At 40.2% G+C, this 13,598-nt stretch overlaps 1 protein-coding gene across 1 annotated transcript in view; it reads left to right on the top strand.

Annotated features, from left to right (window-relative positions):
• Positions 1 to 12,467, top strand: part of ZDHHC20 (zDHHC palmitoyltransferase 20) — a 68,956-nt gene extending 56,489 nt beyond the window's left edge. The window contains exons 8-13 of the mRNA XM_074985437.1: positions 797 to 929; positions 2,647 to 2,773; positions 3,969 to 4,058; positions 5,378 to 5,493; positions 5,896 to 5,973; positions 7,344 to 12,467. Of these exons, the coding sequence (XP_074841538.1) occupies positions 797 to 929; positions 2,647 to 2,773; positions 3,969 to 4,058; positions 5,378 to 5,493; positions 5,896 to 5,933 (504 nt within the window). The 3' untranslated portion in view covers positions 5,934 to 5,973; positions 7,344 to 12,467. The remainder of the gene's footprint in view (positions 1 to 796; positions 930 to 2,646; positions 2,774 to 3,968; positions 4,059 to 5,377; positions 5,494 to 5,895; positions 5,974 to 7,343) is intronic.
• Positions 12,468 to 13,598: the final 1,131 nt, after the last annotated feature.

Below are 13,598 nucleotides of genomic sequence, written 5' to 3'. Positions count from 1 at the left end.
AGTGACTTTTGAGAACACCCAAGATCTGGGCTCTGTTGGCAAGTCAGGTGTTGGACTGCCCAGTTTGAAGATCTCTTTGGGGCATAGGCATTGAGCAGCTTACGGCTTTGTACATGCTCGCTGGCAGAAGTTTAGGCACCTAGGGAATTTAAGCACTTTCAGGGATAAGTAGTAGCTGGCCAGAGAGTTTGAGGATCTAAACTTTGAACTTAGGCACCTAAAATCCCTTTGAACTAGCTCCTAATATTTTCAACGTTTAAAATATTTTAGGCAAGACGTGTGACTAGGCCAGTTCTTCTTGACTTTGCTGCCAGTTTGTGGACATGTTAACATGGACACTGTCAACTTAAACTCTGTTCTGTTTTAAATTAAAAGTAATTTCATCACTTTCCCCGAGTCCCTCTGTTGATTCTTATGGTTTCAGAGACCAAATATTCCTGTTTCTAAAAACAATTCTCTCCCATTGCTGTGAGGAAGATGCACCCTAACATGAAAGATATCAGAAGTGCTGTCAAATGTACAAAGCAAATGCTGTTTGTTTCCGGTTCTGTGGGTATTGACAAGGAAGAGACAGAATGGGGTTACCATCATCCTAATCACTGTGATCCACTGCTATGAACCAGCTTCAGATAACATGAAAGAGAGGCTTATTAGTGATGCTGCATATTCTTCAAAGTGAAGGGGGGAAGCTTCAGCAGGGAGTACGCGTGGAATTAGGATGTTTAGAGAAGATGCTGGATTATTTGGTAAGAAGGGTTAATATTAATCTTCCTTTTTTTTTTTTCTTCTCCCCCAGAATGATCTGCCAGACTCTCATGCAAAATTCCATGTACTTTTCCTTTTCTTTGTGGCTGCCATGTTCTTCATCAGCATACTGTCACTTTTGAGCTACCACTGCTGGCTAGTCAGCAAAAACAGATCAACGATAGGTCAGTTAATTGGAATTCTTAGTTGGCTTTTGTCCAGAAAATTGATACTGACATGAGCATGAGTTCTGCAGAACGTGGCGTAATATTTAAGGGAAATTCTGAAATCCTGCGACGAGTGGAACGTTTTCAGTGGAAGTAATTTAATGGACAGGTTTGGTTGTGAGATAATTGAGAGCAAAGAGTTTTCTGTCTGGATCCAAAAATGTGGTTGCATAGGGTAGGTCAGTGATGTGTTTTATCTTTTAGTTTTTTTGTATTGTGCATAGCATAATAGAGCCCAAATTGCAGATTGGGACCCATAGCCATTACCACCGTACAAATAATTTTATTACACTTGCACCTCTAGTCTCCAGCCAAGATCATGGCCTCATTGTGCTAGATGCTGTATATAGATGTAATAAGACATAATCCGTGCTCCAAAAATCTGATGCAGTTGATTGGGAATAAAAGAGAAGACCTGGCTTCCAGAAAAGGTTTTGTAAAACATTCAAAGTGTTCAGAAAAAGTAGAAATACTGACAAATGTTTCCAAACATAACGGTGCTTTCCTTACCTGCTGTAAAACAAAATCTTGCTAGTCTATACAGTGTGTTTTTTCTTATGTGTGTGTGCAAATTGAAGCACTTGAATATTTTCAAAAGTGTTCATCTGATTTTGAAGGCCAAGTTCTATTGATTTTCAGTGATGTTTTTTCAGATTTATCATCAATCAGGTTTATGTATTCAGCTCTAGTTGCAGCCTTTTCTTCTGAATGGGCTTTGCTTCTGTTAGACAAGCATTCTCACATCAGTATTAGACTATTGCAATGCACTGTGTGTGTGAGGCTATGCTTGAAAATTATGTGGAGATGAAAGCTGGTACAGAACCCCTCAATCTCATTATCAAAAGGGGTTTCATTGGCACTATGCAACATTGGTGCTCCAAAATCGGCACTGACTGCCTTGTAATGAATTTATTTGTCAAATAGTATTAATGTTGCAGGGTAGTAGTTGTAACACTAATTATAGTCTGAGTCTTATGTTTTGCATTTATATTCTTTTTACTGTCAGATTTAAATAAAATAGACATGTTGTTGTGAAAGTATGTCCCATATCAAGCTTAAAATTTTACCCGTCATTGCTGTTGTATAACTTACCTTTGGTAGATCTGTCATTTTTTATCGCTGAAACTTGACATCAGTGTTTTATTATAATGTATTTTAAGACATTGTTAATACAGTATGGTTACAACATTCACGACATTAACATTCGCAAATTCAATTTTTCATGAGCAGGGGGATTGCCTGGACTACCGTGGCAGCAGCGGCTGGCGCTGAGCGTTCCTTTCCCTCCCGCTTAAGAGCGGGATTGCCTGGACCCACTGCGGCAGCGGCAGCTGGAGCCAAGGGCTTCCTTCCCTCCCCCTTGACAGGGAAGGGAGCCCTCAGCTCCAGCCACTGCTGCCAGCGGGTCCAGGTGATCTCTATATCAAGCCTCCTGTCTCCTCGGGGACAAAATGTTGTTTGTGAAATTCAAAATTGTTGAGGGTTCTCAACACTTAACCCTCATGAATGTCGAGACCCTACTGTATTAGTTTCACTAAATTCACTGTCTGAATGCCATGTATCTTTCTGTTGACTACAGTAGTCATAGTAGCGAAGAGAAACTACACTTGTTCATCTCCATGATTTCTAAGTACTTCACTTAGTTTAAAATTGTTCATTTCCTTATTTTAAACAGAAGCATTCCGGGCACCCACCTTTCGAAATGGCCCTGACAAAAATGGCTTCTCTCTCGGATGCAGCAAAAATCTGAGAGAGGTTTTTGGGGATGAAAAGAAGTATTGGTTGCTGCCTGTTTTTACAAGGTATTAAGTCTTGATAACCCTTATGAGAACCCTGGATTCCCCTTAAATATATATAATATATAAACAAAATAAACTGCACTGCTCCTGGAACATAGGGGTTGGTGGGTGAAACTGTACGGTAAAGAGCTGTACAAACTTCACTGAGGACCCAGTTCTGAAGAGTTAAACCTGGAACACAATGGCACATAGGCCCTGTTGAGCTGTGATTTTTGGAAGCATTTCTGGAACAGCATTTAGAAAGATGCTAACAGTTTCAAAAGAGAGTGAGCTCAGGCCTTGTAGAGCAGGAGAAAACCAAGCCAGTGAGCTCTCAGGCTTCATCTGTGCTACAAGAACACAGATATACGATAACATTTTAGAAATATTTTTTGAAATTTCAGCTATTTATTTTGCTGCATCTGGCATAATTTTGCCTTCAATGTGGACAGCACATACTTAGAGTAGAAGTTGCATGAGAAAAAAATATCGTGAGACTAAGTAATATAAGGCTCTGTCTGTGGGTGAGAAATTAACAAATAACTTTCCCACCTTTTTCAATATCATTTCCTCTGAACCTGTGTTGGAATGGATGTTTAGAACCACTGGGATGCATAGCATAGATTAAACTCTTGCAGCCGGACTTGTCCCCCCCCCCCACCCCTCCCAGCCATCATTTTAATTTATATTGGCTTCCAAAGCAGGTTTATCAAAGCAGTGGTAGAAATAGGTCTTTCCCCTGGACCCTTGCCTACACTACATCTTTCACCACTCTAAGTACCAGATCACCTTGAATGCCTTTGTACAGTGGGATGCGTGACTCTCTCTGACGTGTGCTCCCACAGAATCTTATACAAAAGAAGTCAGTTCTGGGTCATGTCCCAAAACATCTAGTTCTTCCTAAAGTCTGTAGACTGGCATTGTGACTCAGTCATGACAGACAGTAATCTATTTAGGTGGAAAAGGGCAAAAGTTATTTCATAGGCCTGCCTGAAAACTCAAACGGTCTTCAGTGTTAAATGACGTGGCCACATAGCTTAGTGATAGAACCTTGCACTAGCATGCAGGAGACCTACGTGCCATTCCTGTTTTCTCTGGGGTTTTGAGTGCAGCACAGCATTTAAGCTACCTAGTTCTGACTTGTGATGCCTGATTTGCATACAGCTAGTATTAACACACCACTAATATTTATTGACTTAATGTTTCCTTCATCATGTAGCTTGGGTGATGGGTGTAATTTTCCAACTCGTCTAGTGATTATGGATCCAGAGCAACTTGCTGTCTCAAGCCAAAATGAACCTGCTAAAAGGTATTTTTTCACCCATTTTTTGTTTTATATTTCTGTGCTTTTATTTACATCTCACTTAATCTTTTATCAGGCAAGTAAGCATAGTGTGAGTTTGAAAGGCCACTGTAAACTAGTTGCATCCATTCCTAAGTCCTGAATTAGTTTGTAATCCTTCATAGGTGGATAGGATGGCTGGAAGAATCATAGGGGACAATACAGTGAAGATGTCTCTGCCATCCAAAGCAGTGATCAAATAAGTAAGGAGTAAGTTATTTTCAAAACAATATTAAAGGGATAGAAACTAATACAGATACTGTAAATGGGTATATTGATAATACCTCTTCACCTTGAGCACTTTCAAATTTGGCTACTGCTCAAGCAGAATACAGAAGTTCCAAAGATTAGCAAATTTGAAGGCCTTTGAGAATGGAAATGAAAAGACTAAAATAATATTATTTCAGAGGAGGCTCGGAAAGAAGTAGATGTATATAAAGTAACAAATGACATTGGTTTGGTTTTTTTACCGTGTCACCTCATCTGGAAAATGTATAAACAAGGGGACACTCAAGCCCTTCCTATATGAAGAAATTTAAGTGCTGCTGACAGTTTTCATTAGTTTGCTAATATTGAAAAGTGCGCTAGCTTAAAGAGGATAAAACTGTTGTCAGTAGTTCTTCAAAAAGCTGAAACAGAAGTGGTGAAGATTTGTATGTGTACATGTAACTACATCTTTGTGAAGTGCTATTTTCTAGTCTAGGCTAATGCTTGAGTTTGGCTTAAAATTATTGTTGGCAGGAGTTCCGTTTACTAGAGTAGATGGGCTTTGGAGAAGTTAAAAGGCAGCTCATATAAAATAAATTATGATAAATGAAGATTAAAACTAGGAACTTGCTGAATCTTAAACAGTAGAGCAGGTTTATAGAGCAAATAATGCAGTAGCCTGTTGCATTACATGCATGCTGAATGGTGCTCCATAATACTTACTTGTCCCATTATTATATGCTGCTTTTTCTTTTTCAAGAATATGCTGGTTATTATTTTCATAATTTATATGGCAACTACCTAGGAGAAATCACAAGATGTATGCAGGATGAGATTCTGAACAAAGTATTCCTCACTGGTCAATTTTACATTTTCCCCATGAGAATAGTAAGTGGTCTTCACCACTCTAGAGTCGAGACAAAAGCTGTTTTTTCTCTGAAGCCAGTCTATACATGAATTAAGTTTCAAATGGGCAAAAATATACTTAATTTCCATTTATATCGGTTATTCCAGTTATGACTTGTGTAGTTATTACAAAATATAACAGTGTGCAATACTTCTGTGTACTCTGTTTTCAGCTCTGGAGCCAGTCAGCCTTTTCCTACCAGGCCACTCAGTGAGTCACAAAATCGACTGTTGGACAATGAAAGTCAGTGGGTGGAAGGTGGTTCACAAGAAGAAAATGTTAAATCAGGTAGAATTTATAATGTAGAGGTTCATCTCTCATCTGGTATAGTTTAAAATATATATTAGTGGGTGGAAATTGTCAAAAGGCATCAAATCAATACTTTATTTCTAGAGTGAGGCGAACTTGTGCCTCATAATCTAAGCCAAATCAGACTTGTTCATTAAGATAGTTGAAGAGTTCCAACTTTCTAGGCTCCTGTTCTGGATGCTATAGTTTGGGGTGACTTTGTGATTTGGTTTAAAGGGAGAGAAAATTACTTCTCTAAAATAGAGAAGGTGAGTGACCCAATATCTTTTATTGGACCAGTCTCTGTTGGTAAGAGGGATAAATATATGTAGCCATAAACTTTGTGGTTCAAAGCCAGTGACACTGTTATCACTATTCTCTTTTGCAATATATACTTTTTAGGTGCAAAAAAGCATGTTATAGTTTCATTGGAAAGCTGATCTCAGTCTGTTAATGATCAACTATCTCAATGAGAAAAAGGTAAGTTGAATGTAATTGATTTTACACAAACAGTGAATGAATTACATCTGGCTATTTGATGCCTTACAGCATCCAGTATGTGCACTCTGAGAACTTGTCAGAGTTACTAAATAAAAAGTTCACTCTTCAGTGCATCCACAGTGCTAGAGGTGTAGGTCTATATAGCTTTCTCTCTCCATAGTAATATAGGAGGTGTGGCTAGTCTCTCTCTCTCTCTCTCTCTCTCTCTCTCTCTCTAAACAGCAGAAAACCTTGCCTCTCATTAATTTGCTTCAGAATTAATTAAGGTCCAATATTAAGTGAGTTCAGCCTTCCCTAAGTAAGAATAAACTTCAGAATCAGGTGGACAAATGAGGCTCATTTGTAGAGCTGAGCATGAGGTTCCTGCACCAGCACCCTAACAAGTGGTGAGGGAGAAGATGGAAACAGAGAAGCAGATAGATGGCGCAAACTCCGTAGCAGTAGATTTGTGGGCTGAAGAGACTCAGTCCTTTCCCACAGTTTGGTCTGCAAGCATGCCAAAGAATTCCAGTCTTACCCACCCAGTGAAGGAACTTGCTGCAGATGCAATTCCAGGCTAAATGCATTCTTCTGGAGCAGCTTTTCCTAAACAATGTATTGATTTGTCTTGCTCTTGCTTATGAAGTAAGAGACATAGTGGGTGTGATGTGAATTCTGCCTCAATGAGGAATCTTTGTACACAGAATAAAAGGGTCAGCTTAGTCATCCGTCAAATGGATAGTAACACTTTTCGAAGTATGGAAAGGTTTCTGTGTCTCCTTATTTGATATTTGGGAAATACAAAGTGCTGCCGCACACATGAAAACTCATCATTTATGATGATTAATTTAGACTGCAATAATGACTTTTAAAAAAGGCCAGTTAAATTCTGTGAGAAATATGCAGTGAGGAAGTATTTGTAAAGGCAACAGATTGCATGTAGACACAAAACTGCTATGATGTACCATTTTATAATGCTAAGGAGACTTTACAGGACTCATATATTGGCATCATGTTTTGCAAGTTCCACATTGCACTTCCCTGGTTGCCATAGACACTAACTCTGCAGGATTAATAGGGTCCTTTCAGGAAGCTGGATAACTGTTGTAGAAGAGAATACAACTGATTTAGGAAAGCAGTACTGTTTAGGACAGCATAGAAGCTTGTGCTTAAGCTGCCCTGAATAGGGATGAGTACATACTTAAGTACTTTTCTGATTCAGGATCTTCCTGTAGGCAGAGAGCTTGAAAATAGATGTTTTAAAATCTTATTTGTGGAATTACTTGGAAAATAGGAAGATGTAAACAAACATGTAGGTTAGTTTCTATTAATGTTATACTTCCTCTAATTAATTTATTTCCTTTAATTAGGTTTCTACAACACATTTGTGCTTGAATATTAATTTTGTTTGGAAGCAGTTGCTCAGTAAAATGGAACAGTGCGAACATGTTAAAGAAGATTTATGAGAAACTGTGTACAGTACAGTGGATGTTTGTAAGCACTGTTGCAGAGCAGGGAAGTAAGACAGATGCCTTAAGATTATTAATGTGCATTTATGCAAAATTGACTTTATATTCTGCTACAAAAGAGCCAAATCCTGAAGTGTGCTGCCTGGGTGAGCAAGGCCCAAACAGAGCAGAAACTATGCATTGCTGCACTGGGAGCATAGATCTGCCAAGACCCAAACAGGCAGATCCCAAATTTCTGTGCACAGCTGAAGTTACTTCCATGGCCAGTCTCCACGGGACCAGGAAAGGGGAAAAGTGGGTGTGGTGCCCACAAACACAGGGCATGGCCCATGCATCTCCACGGTGTAGCTACATGTAGCCCAAACCCCATGTAGGGGAAGAGCAGCAAGATGTATCCTCACCTCTTCCTAATATTAGTGGTAGCTGGTCACACACTTACTATCCCAGTACTCTGGCTCTGTAGTGCTGTGGGACTCCTCCTTTCAGCACTGCTTTTTTGCAGCATAATGCTGAGCAAGTAAAGCTCTTTCACATGGCCTTCACTTGATTGCTTCAGGATTGGGCATCCTAGGAATTTAATTTCTTTAATCATATCAGGTATGTAACTCTATAAAGTGAAGTTCCATTTCGATATATTAACCTTAATGATAATTTTACTTTTCTTACAATTGCCTCTCAACAAACAAAATATTGCCAATCCAAAAAGGAGCTGACAAATTACTACATTTTTTCTGTTAAGAGGTGCAAAATGATTATGTACAAGGCAGTAAGAGGGCAGCATGGTTGAGGTGGCATCAGAAATCTTATGTTAAGTATTATACTGTGTTTGAAAATGGAACTGGGGAAGATTACTGCTTTTTATATTGGAGACTTGTTGGTTTATAAACATTGTTTTGTACTTGCTTTAGCTTTTTAATAAAGACAGAAGGGTTTTTTATTGTTGGGTCTGAAGTACCATTTTAGACACAGTTCAGGTGTCTGTGATTAAATGTAAATGTTGGTTCATGCAGTTGGGGAACACATTGAAAGTTTATTGTATGCTTTAGTCTGTCCTTTTTTTTTTTTTAACTTCCATTTTAAGTGGAATTGGCTGAAAAATAGCTGAAATGAGCACTTTATGTAATTCTTTATCTTGTTCATGAAGGCAAGTTGTACAGCTCCTACGTTGGAAATATAGTCCATCCAAAGCTTGAGACCACAGCAAATGACGTATCTTGTATATTAAACAAAGACTACTAATGCTACTTATTTTCAGTGGTATTGACATTGCACCCACCAAACTTGAAAAATGTCCTTGACCATATACTGGGATAAAGACATTGACAAGTATCTGCTGATCCTGAATAGGTGCACTGGTTCTTCTTGAAACTGGGACTGGAGTCAGTAGAGCCATCTGTCAGAAGAGAAGGGACCTAGCTCTATGTTTTTGCTCCTGCACTGATTGCTTTCAGATCTAAATGGGTAATTTTGTGGATATGGTAGAGATAAAATGGGACAGGATTTTGTTCTGACAGGGACCCTAAATCATCTCTGCGGTTAAAACAGTACATATTCCTGTATACTTTCAAGTACTGTCCAAAGAGGGAGGGGATCTGAGAATTTTTGTGCATGCTCTAATCGCTAGCAAATATATCTGTGAAAGGAAATTAATGATCCAAAAATCTCACTTTTCAGAAGTCTGACAGTATCTCACCAAATTTTGTACTACTTTTATATTAAATTGAAGCATCTACTAACTTCAGAAGTCACAAAAAACCTCATATGCCTTCTTTGGAGCTGCAAAGCCTTTTTTCCCTGAAATCTTTCAGCCCTTCTGAAGTATTAGCAACTCTTGCATCACCAAAAATAAAAGTCGTCATATTTTGGCAATCAACTTATCAGGTTTGGAAAGTGAGATCTCCCAATCAAAATAACCTTTGGCTTGAGCAGAGGTGCACTGGAGTGAGAACCAGAAGACCCTAATTTCATCTCCCCTCTTCTACTGACTGGTGTTCTGGGCTATGAAGCACCCCAAGCTATAATTGTGGAAGACATAACTAGGGATATTTCCCCAGCGCTTTTCAGATGAGTTAACTGAAGAGCTAAGACAGTGGAGTCCAGCAGTAATTCAAGGATTGCCACACTTGTAGTTGTTGTCTTTCCATATTTGCCATGCCCCTATCCCACTCTAAATAGGTGCCCTTCCCCTCCCCCAGAGCCAGGCACCCCCAGCTCCCCACCCCCCACTCTAACTGAATTCCCTTTCCCTCCCATAGAGCCAGGCACACACAACCTGTACGTGGCGACTCACCAGAGCTGCTGCTACAGGAGCTGCACTGGAGCTGTGTGGGAGCCTGAGCTGAAGCGGGGCCTGATCCTCGCAGCAGCAGGAGGATGGAGCTGTGACAGGGGCCAGAGCCACGGGGGCTGAAGCTGCACGGCAACCCAAGTTGCCACTGCCATCACATGCATGTCCCACCAAGCATGGAGTGGGTGGAGGTCACTCGTGTGCAGGTCTGTGGCTTCAGAACCCAGAACAGCCAAACCACAGTGTCCTGTTCACCACACGTGACGAGTGGTGAACGTATTGGACACCACAGATCTAAGAGGTTGCAGAGTATCATTTCTGCCAGAGCAGGGACCAGAACTCAGGGGCCTACTATGACAAACTCTTCTACTTAACATTACTTCTTTCGAGAGTTTGAAATCACTGCTTTAATTGTATTGGTTCAGTTTACCAGTATGCAGTAGAAACTTTATCTAGCATGGGGCGTGACAGTAAGTCCAAAAGCCCGTTTAACAAAGGGGGAGGGAATTTGGGTGCAGGAGGGGGCTCTGGGCTGGATCCAGGCAGTGCTCACCTCGAGCAGCTCCCCACAAACGTCGGCATGTCCATGCTACTGCTGGTAAGCGAAGGCACAGCTAGGCAGCTCTGCATATTGCCTCCACCTGCAGGTGCCTCCCTCACAGCTTTCGCAGGCCATGGTTCCCAGCCAATGAGAGCTGTTGAGCCAGCACTCAGGGAGGGATGGAACCCCATGATCATTCCTCTGCCTAGAAGCAGCAGCAGGCACGTTGTCGCCAATTCCAAGGAAACTGTTGGTCCCATGATGACGGGTCCATAAACCAGGCTTTCAATGAAAATCAGAAATGCCAGTTCATAGAGCTTTCTGGCTGGTAGAGTGCTAGATGGTACAGCTTTTGCTGTGGTTTCATCCATGCTACAGGCTAACTGCAATTTAACTATAATGGCTTCTAAACTGATGCAATTTAAAGCAGTACAAAAACTGCATATAAACAAACCCCAGAATTAAGCCAAATGTCCATGTGTTGTTTCCAGTGAGTGATGGTTTCTTTGTGAACGTTCTTTCCTCTGTATCTCAGATAAGCCGCAAACAATGACTTGAGACTTCCATTTCCACCGTGCTGAATAGACCTTGTCAGCTCTGGCCCTTCTTTATTCTGGGACCCCATTCTTTAAATACCCCTCTGAAACACACCCCCCCCCCACTCATGCAGCTGATGAAGCGGGTCTTTGTCCACGAAAACTTATGCTCCATAATAGCTGTTAATCTATAAGGTGCCACAAGACTACTTGTTGTTTTCCATATAGAACTGGTACTCCTGATAATAGAGATCTAGATGGAGATATAGATATATATAGTTAGTGCCCTAGTTTATGCCAGATTTGTGACTTGTTGTGTAAGATTAGTATGAGCATTGCACACTCTTGATTCTGGTGAAGGAGCTGTACCTAGATGTAAAGTCAGGTAATGTCTGAGGCCTCTTTTACAGAATGTAAAACATCATCAGCTGGTTCAACAGAGTAGCTTCCTAGTTCAGCTAACCCTTCTTGGGCTGTGGCCACACTACCCCCTCCAAAAGTAATGTGGCACTTTGGAGTATGCTAATAAGGTGCTACCATGAATATGCAGTGCCTTGTTTGCATAATGATGGTCACATGTGCTTAGAAACTGCCGGTTTCAAAACACATGCCGCCCATAAAGACGGGGGCCTTTCAAAACGACCCCCCTGATTTCAGAACCCCCTTCTTCCCAAACTGAAAGGAGGGGCTAGTTTGGTCACAACCTTAGAGAGGTAATTGCCACAATACAGACCATATGGACAGAAGGGAAATACCATGAAACTGATCTTAAGGCGTAAAAGGGTATCCAAGTATGGGCTGAATGAGCTAAATAGAATCCACTGGCCGAAGCATTTTCAAAAGGGACAACAAAAAAGACTAGACTTCCCTATTCAACCGCTCACTGACTGCATCAAGGGAATTTCACCCATTCAGGATCAGTGGATGTGTTCTTGAGATAATGTAATTGTAATGATTGCTGGATTGCTTTATGAAAGCTATTGCATATGTGAAAGTAGACAAGTACTGAGATAAGTAAGAAACAGCAGTTCAGCTGCTTAAGCCTTCAGATCTCTCCACACTGCAGCCTCAAACAATGTTCCAGTTACTTTATTGCTGGAGTGCGTTGGTACCATTGGAATCAGTATGCTTAATGTTTCTTAAAACTATTTTGTATTAAATATATGTAAGATACTTTAAACTCTGAGTTAGAGACAAAAGCTCTTCTCTCTTCCTATGTAAGGGTTTCCACCCATTCTTGGATATTTAAGATGATAAAGAAGCTTTTTAAGGGGAATGCATTTGCTTATGTAACAGTAGCTCAATTTACAATTTGTACCACATTATCAGACTTTAAATATTGGTCTTTTGATTTTTCAGCAAATTTGTATGATATGTAGGAAAAGAAACTCGGTGTCTCTTATCAGCCAAATTCATAGAATATTATTGCAGAAATTTGACAAGAGTAGTTTTTAAAAAGAAAAAGGTATCTTTGAGCCAAAACTTCCACTTTCTGTATGATTTTTACTAGGTGATTCTAGAAGACTTTTTTTTTACGTCACTGATTTTTTTATAGGCCGTGTCTACACTAGCCCCAAACTTTGAAATGGCCACGCAAATGGCCATTTCAAAGTTTACTAATGAAGCGCTGAAATGCATATTCAGCGCTCTATTAGCATGCGGGCGGCTGCGGCACTTCGAAATTGACACGGCTCGCCACCGCGCGGCTCATCCTGACGGGGCTCCTTTTCGAAAGGACCCCGCCTACTTCGAAGTCCCCTTATTCCCATGGGCTCATGGGAATAAGGGGACTTCAGAGTAGGCGGGGTCCTTTCGAAAAGGAGCCGTGTCAATTTCGAAGTGCCTCGGCCGCCCGCATGCTAATGGAGCGCTGAATATGCATTTCAGCGCTTCATTAATAAACTTCGAAATGGCCATTTGTGTGGCCATTTTGAAGTTTGGGGCTAGTGTAGACATAGCCATAGTGTGCTTTCTTAATCAGACAGCTAATGTGTTAGTAAACATATCCGAAACTATGTGGAATGCACAGCTATTCTTGGGCACGCTGATTAACATACGCACTTGTGTGTTCAAGTATCTTAAGTTTTTTCAGGCGTTAGTTTTTTGTAATATTTTTATGGTGCTCTTTGGCATTGTAGATCTTTTGTCTTTTGATTGCTTGGTTTCAAGTCTAAGTTCATGTTTGAAATAGACTTGAGTATCAGTTTATAGTCATTTTGGAGAACATTTGTCTGCATTATTGAAGTACCACAATTTCAGCTCAGTGGAGCCCCAACAGTGGAATGAGAGTAGCCTTTTTAAGTAACAATTAAGGTCCGCTGCGAGACTGTCTAGTGAAGTATAAGGATAGTGCAATCAGTCTGAGCAGCACCCAGCCAAACTGAAAGAAATCTCTTCTGACTATGAAAGTTTACACAATAGAGTTTGTGGAACCCATGCAACTTTTAAGGATTCAGAGACATATACTTAAAAAGATTCCAAAGATTTCAATTACTGAAATATCTGTAAACACAGATAACCCAGGAACCATTGTTTACAGTACCTGAAATGTAATTAGATATCCAATACAGAGCATCTTGTCAGTATCATTAATTGATACCAAAGAGAATCTGCAGTATGTAAAACAGTATAATACAGAACACATTTACTAAGTTCATTTTTATCCATTTATTTTGTATGTAAGGACAGCTTTTTGTATGCATATTTTCTTTACCATAGAGCTGCCATAGTATGTAATGAAAATGGAGAATGTATAGTGAATCTTAACATTAATGATGATTTATTTTAGGTTA

The sequence above is a fragment of the Carettochelys insculpta genome, chromosome 1 (genome assembly GCF_033958435.1).
Source record: "Carettochelys insculpta isolate YL-2023 chromosome 1, ASM3395843v1, whole genome shotgun sequence".
In the NCBI taxonomy this organism is placed as follows: Eukaryota; Metazoa; Chordata; order Testudines; family Carettochelyidae; genus Carettochelys; species Carettochelys insculpta.
This window is presented reverse-complemented; position numbering and strand designations above follow the sequence as displayed.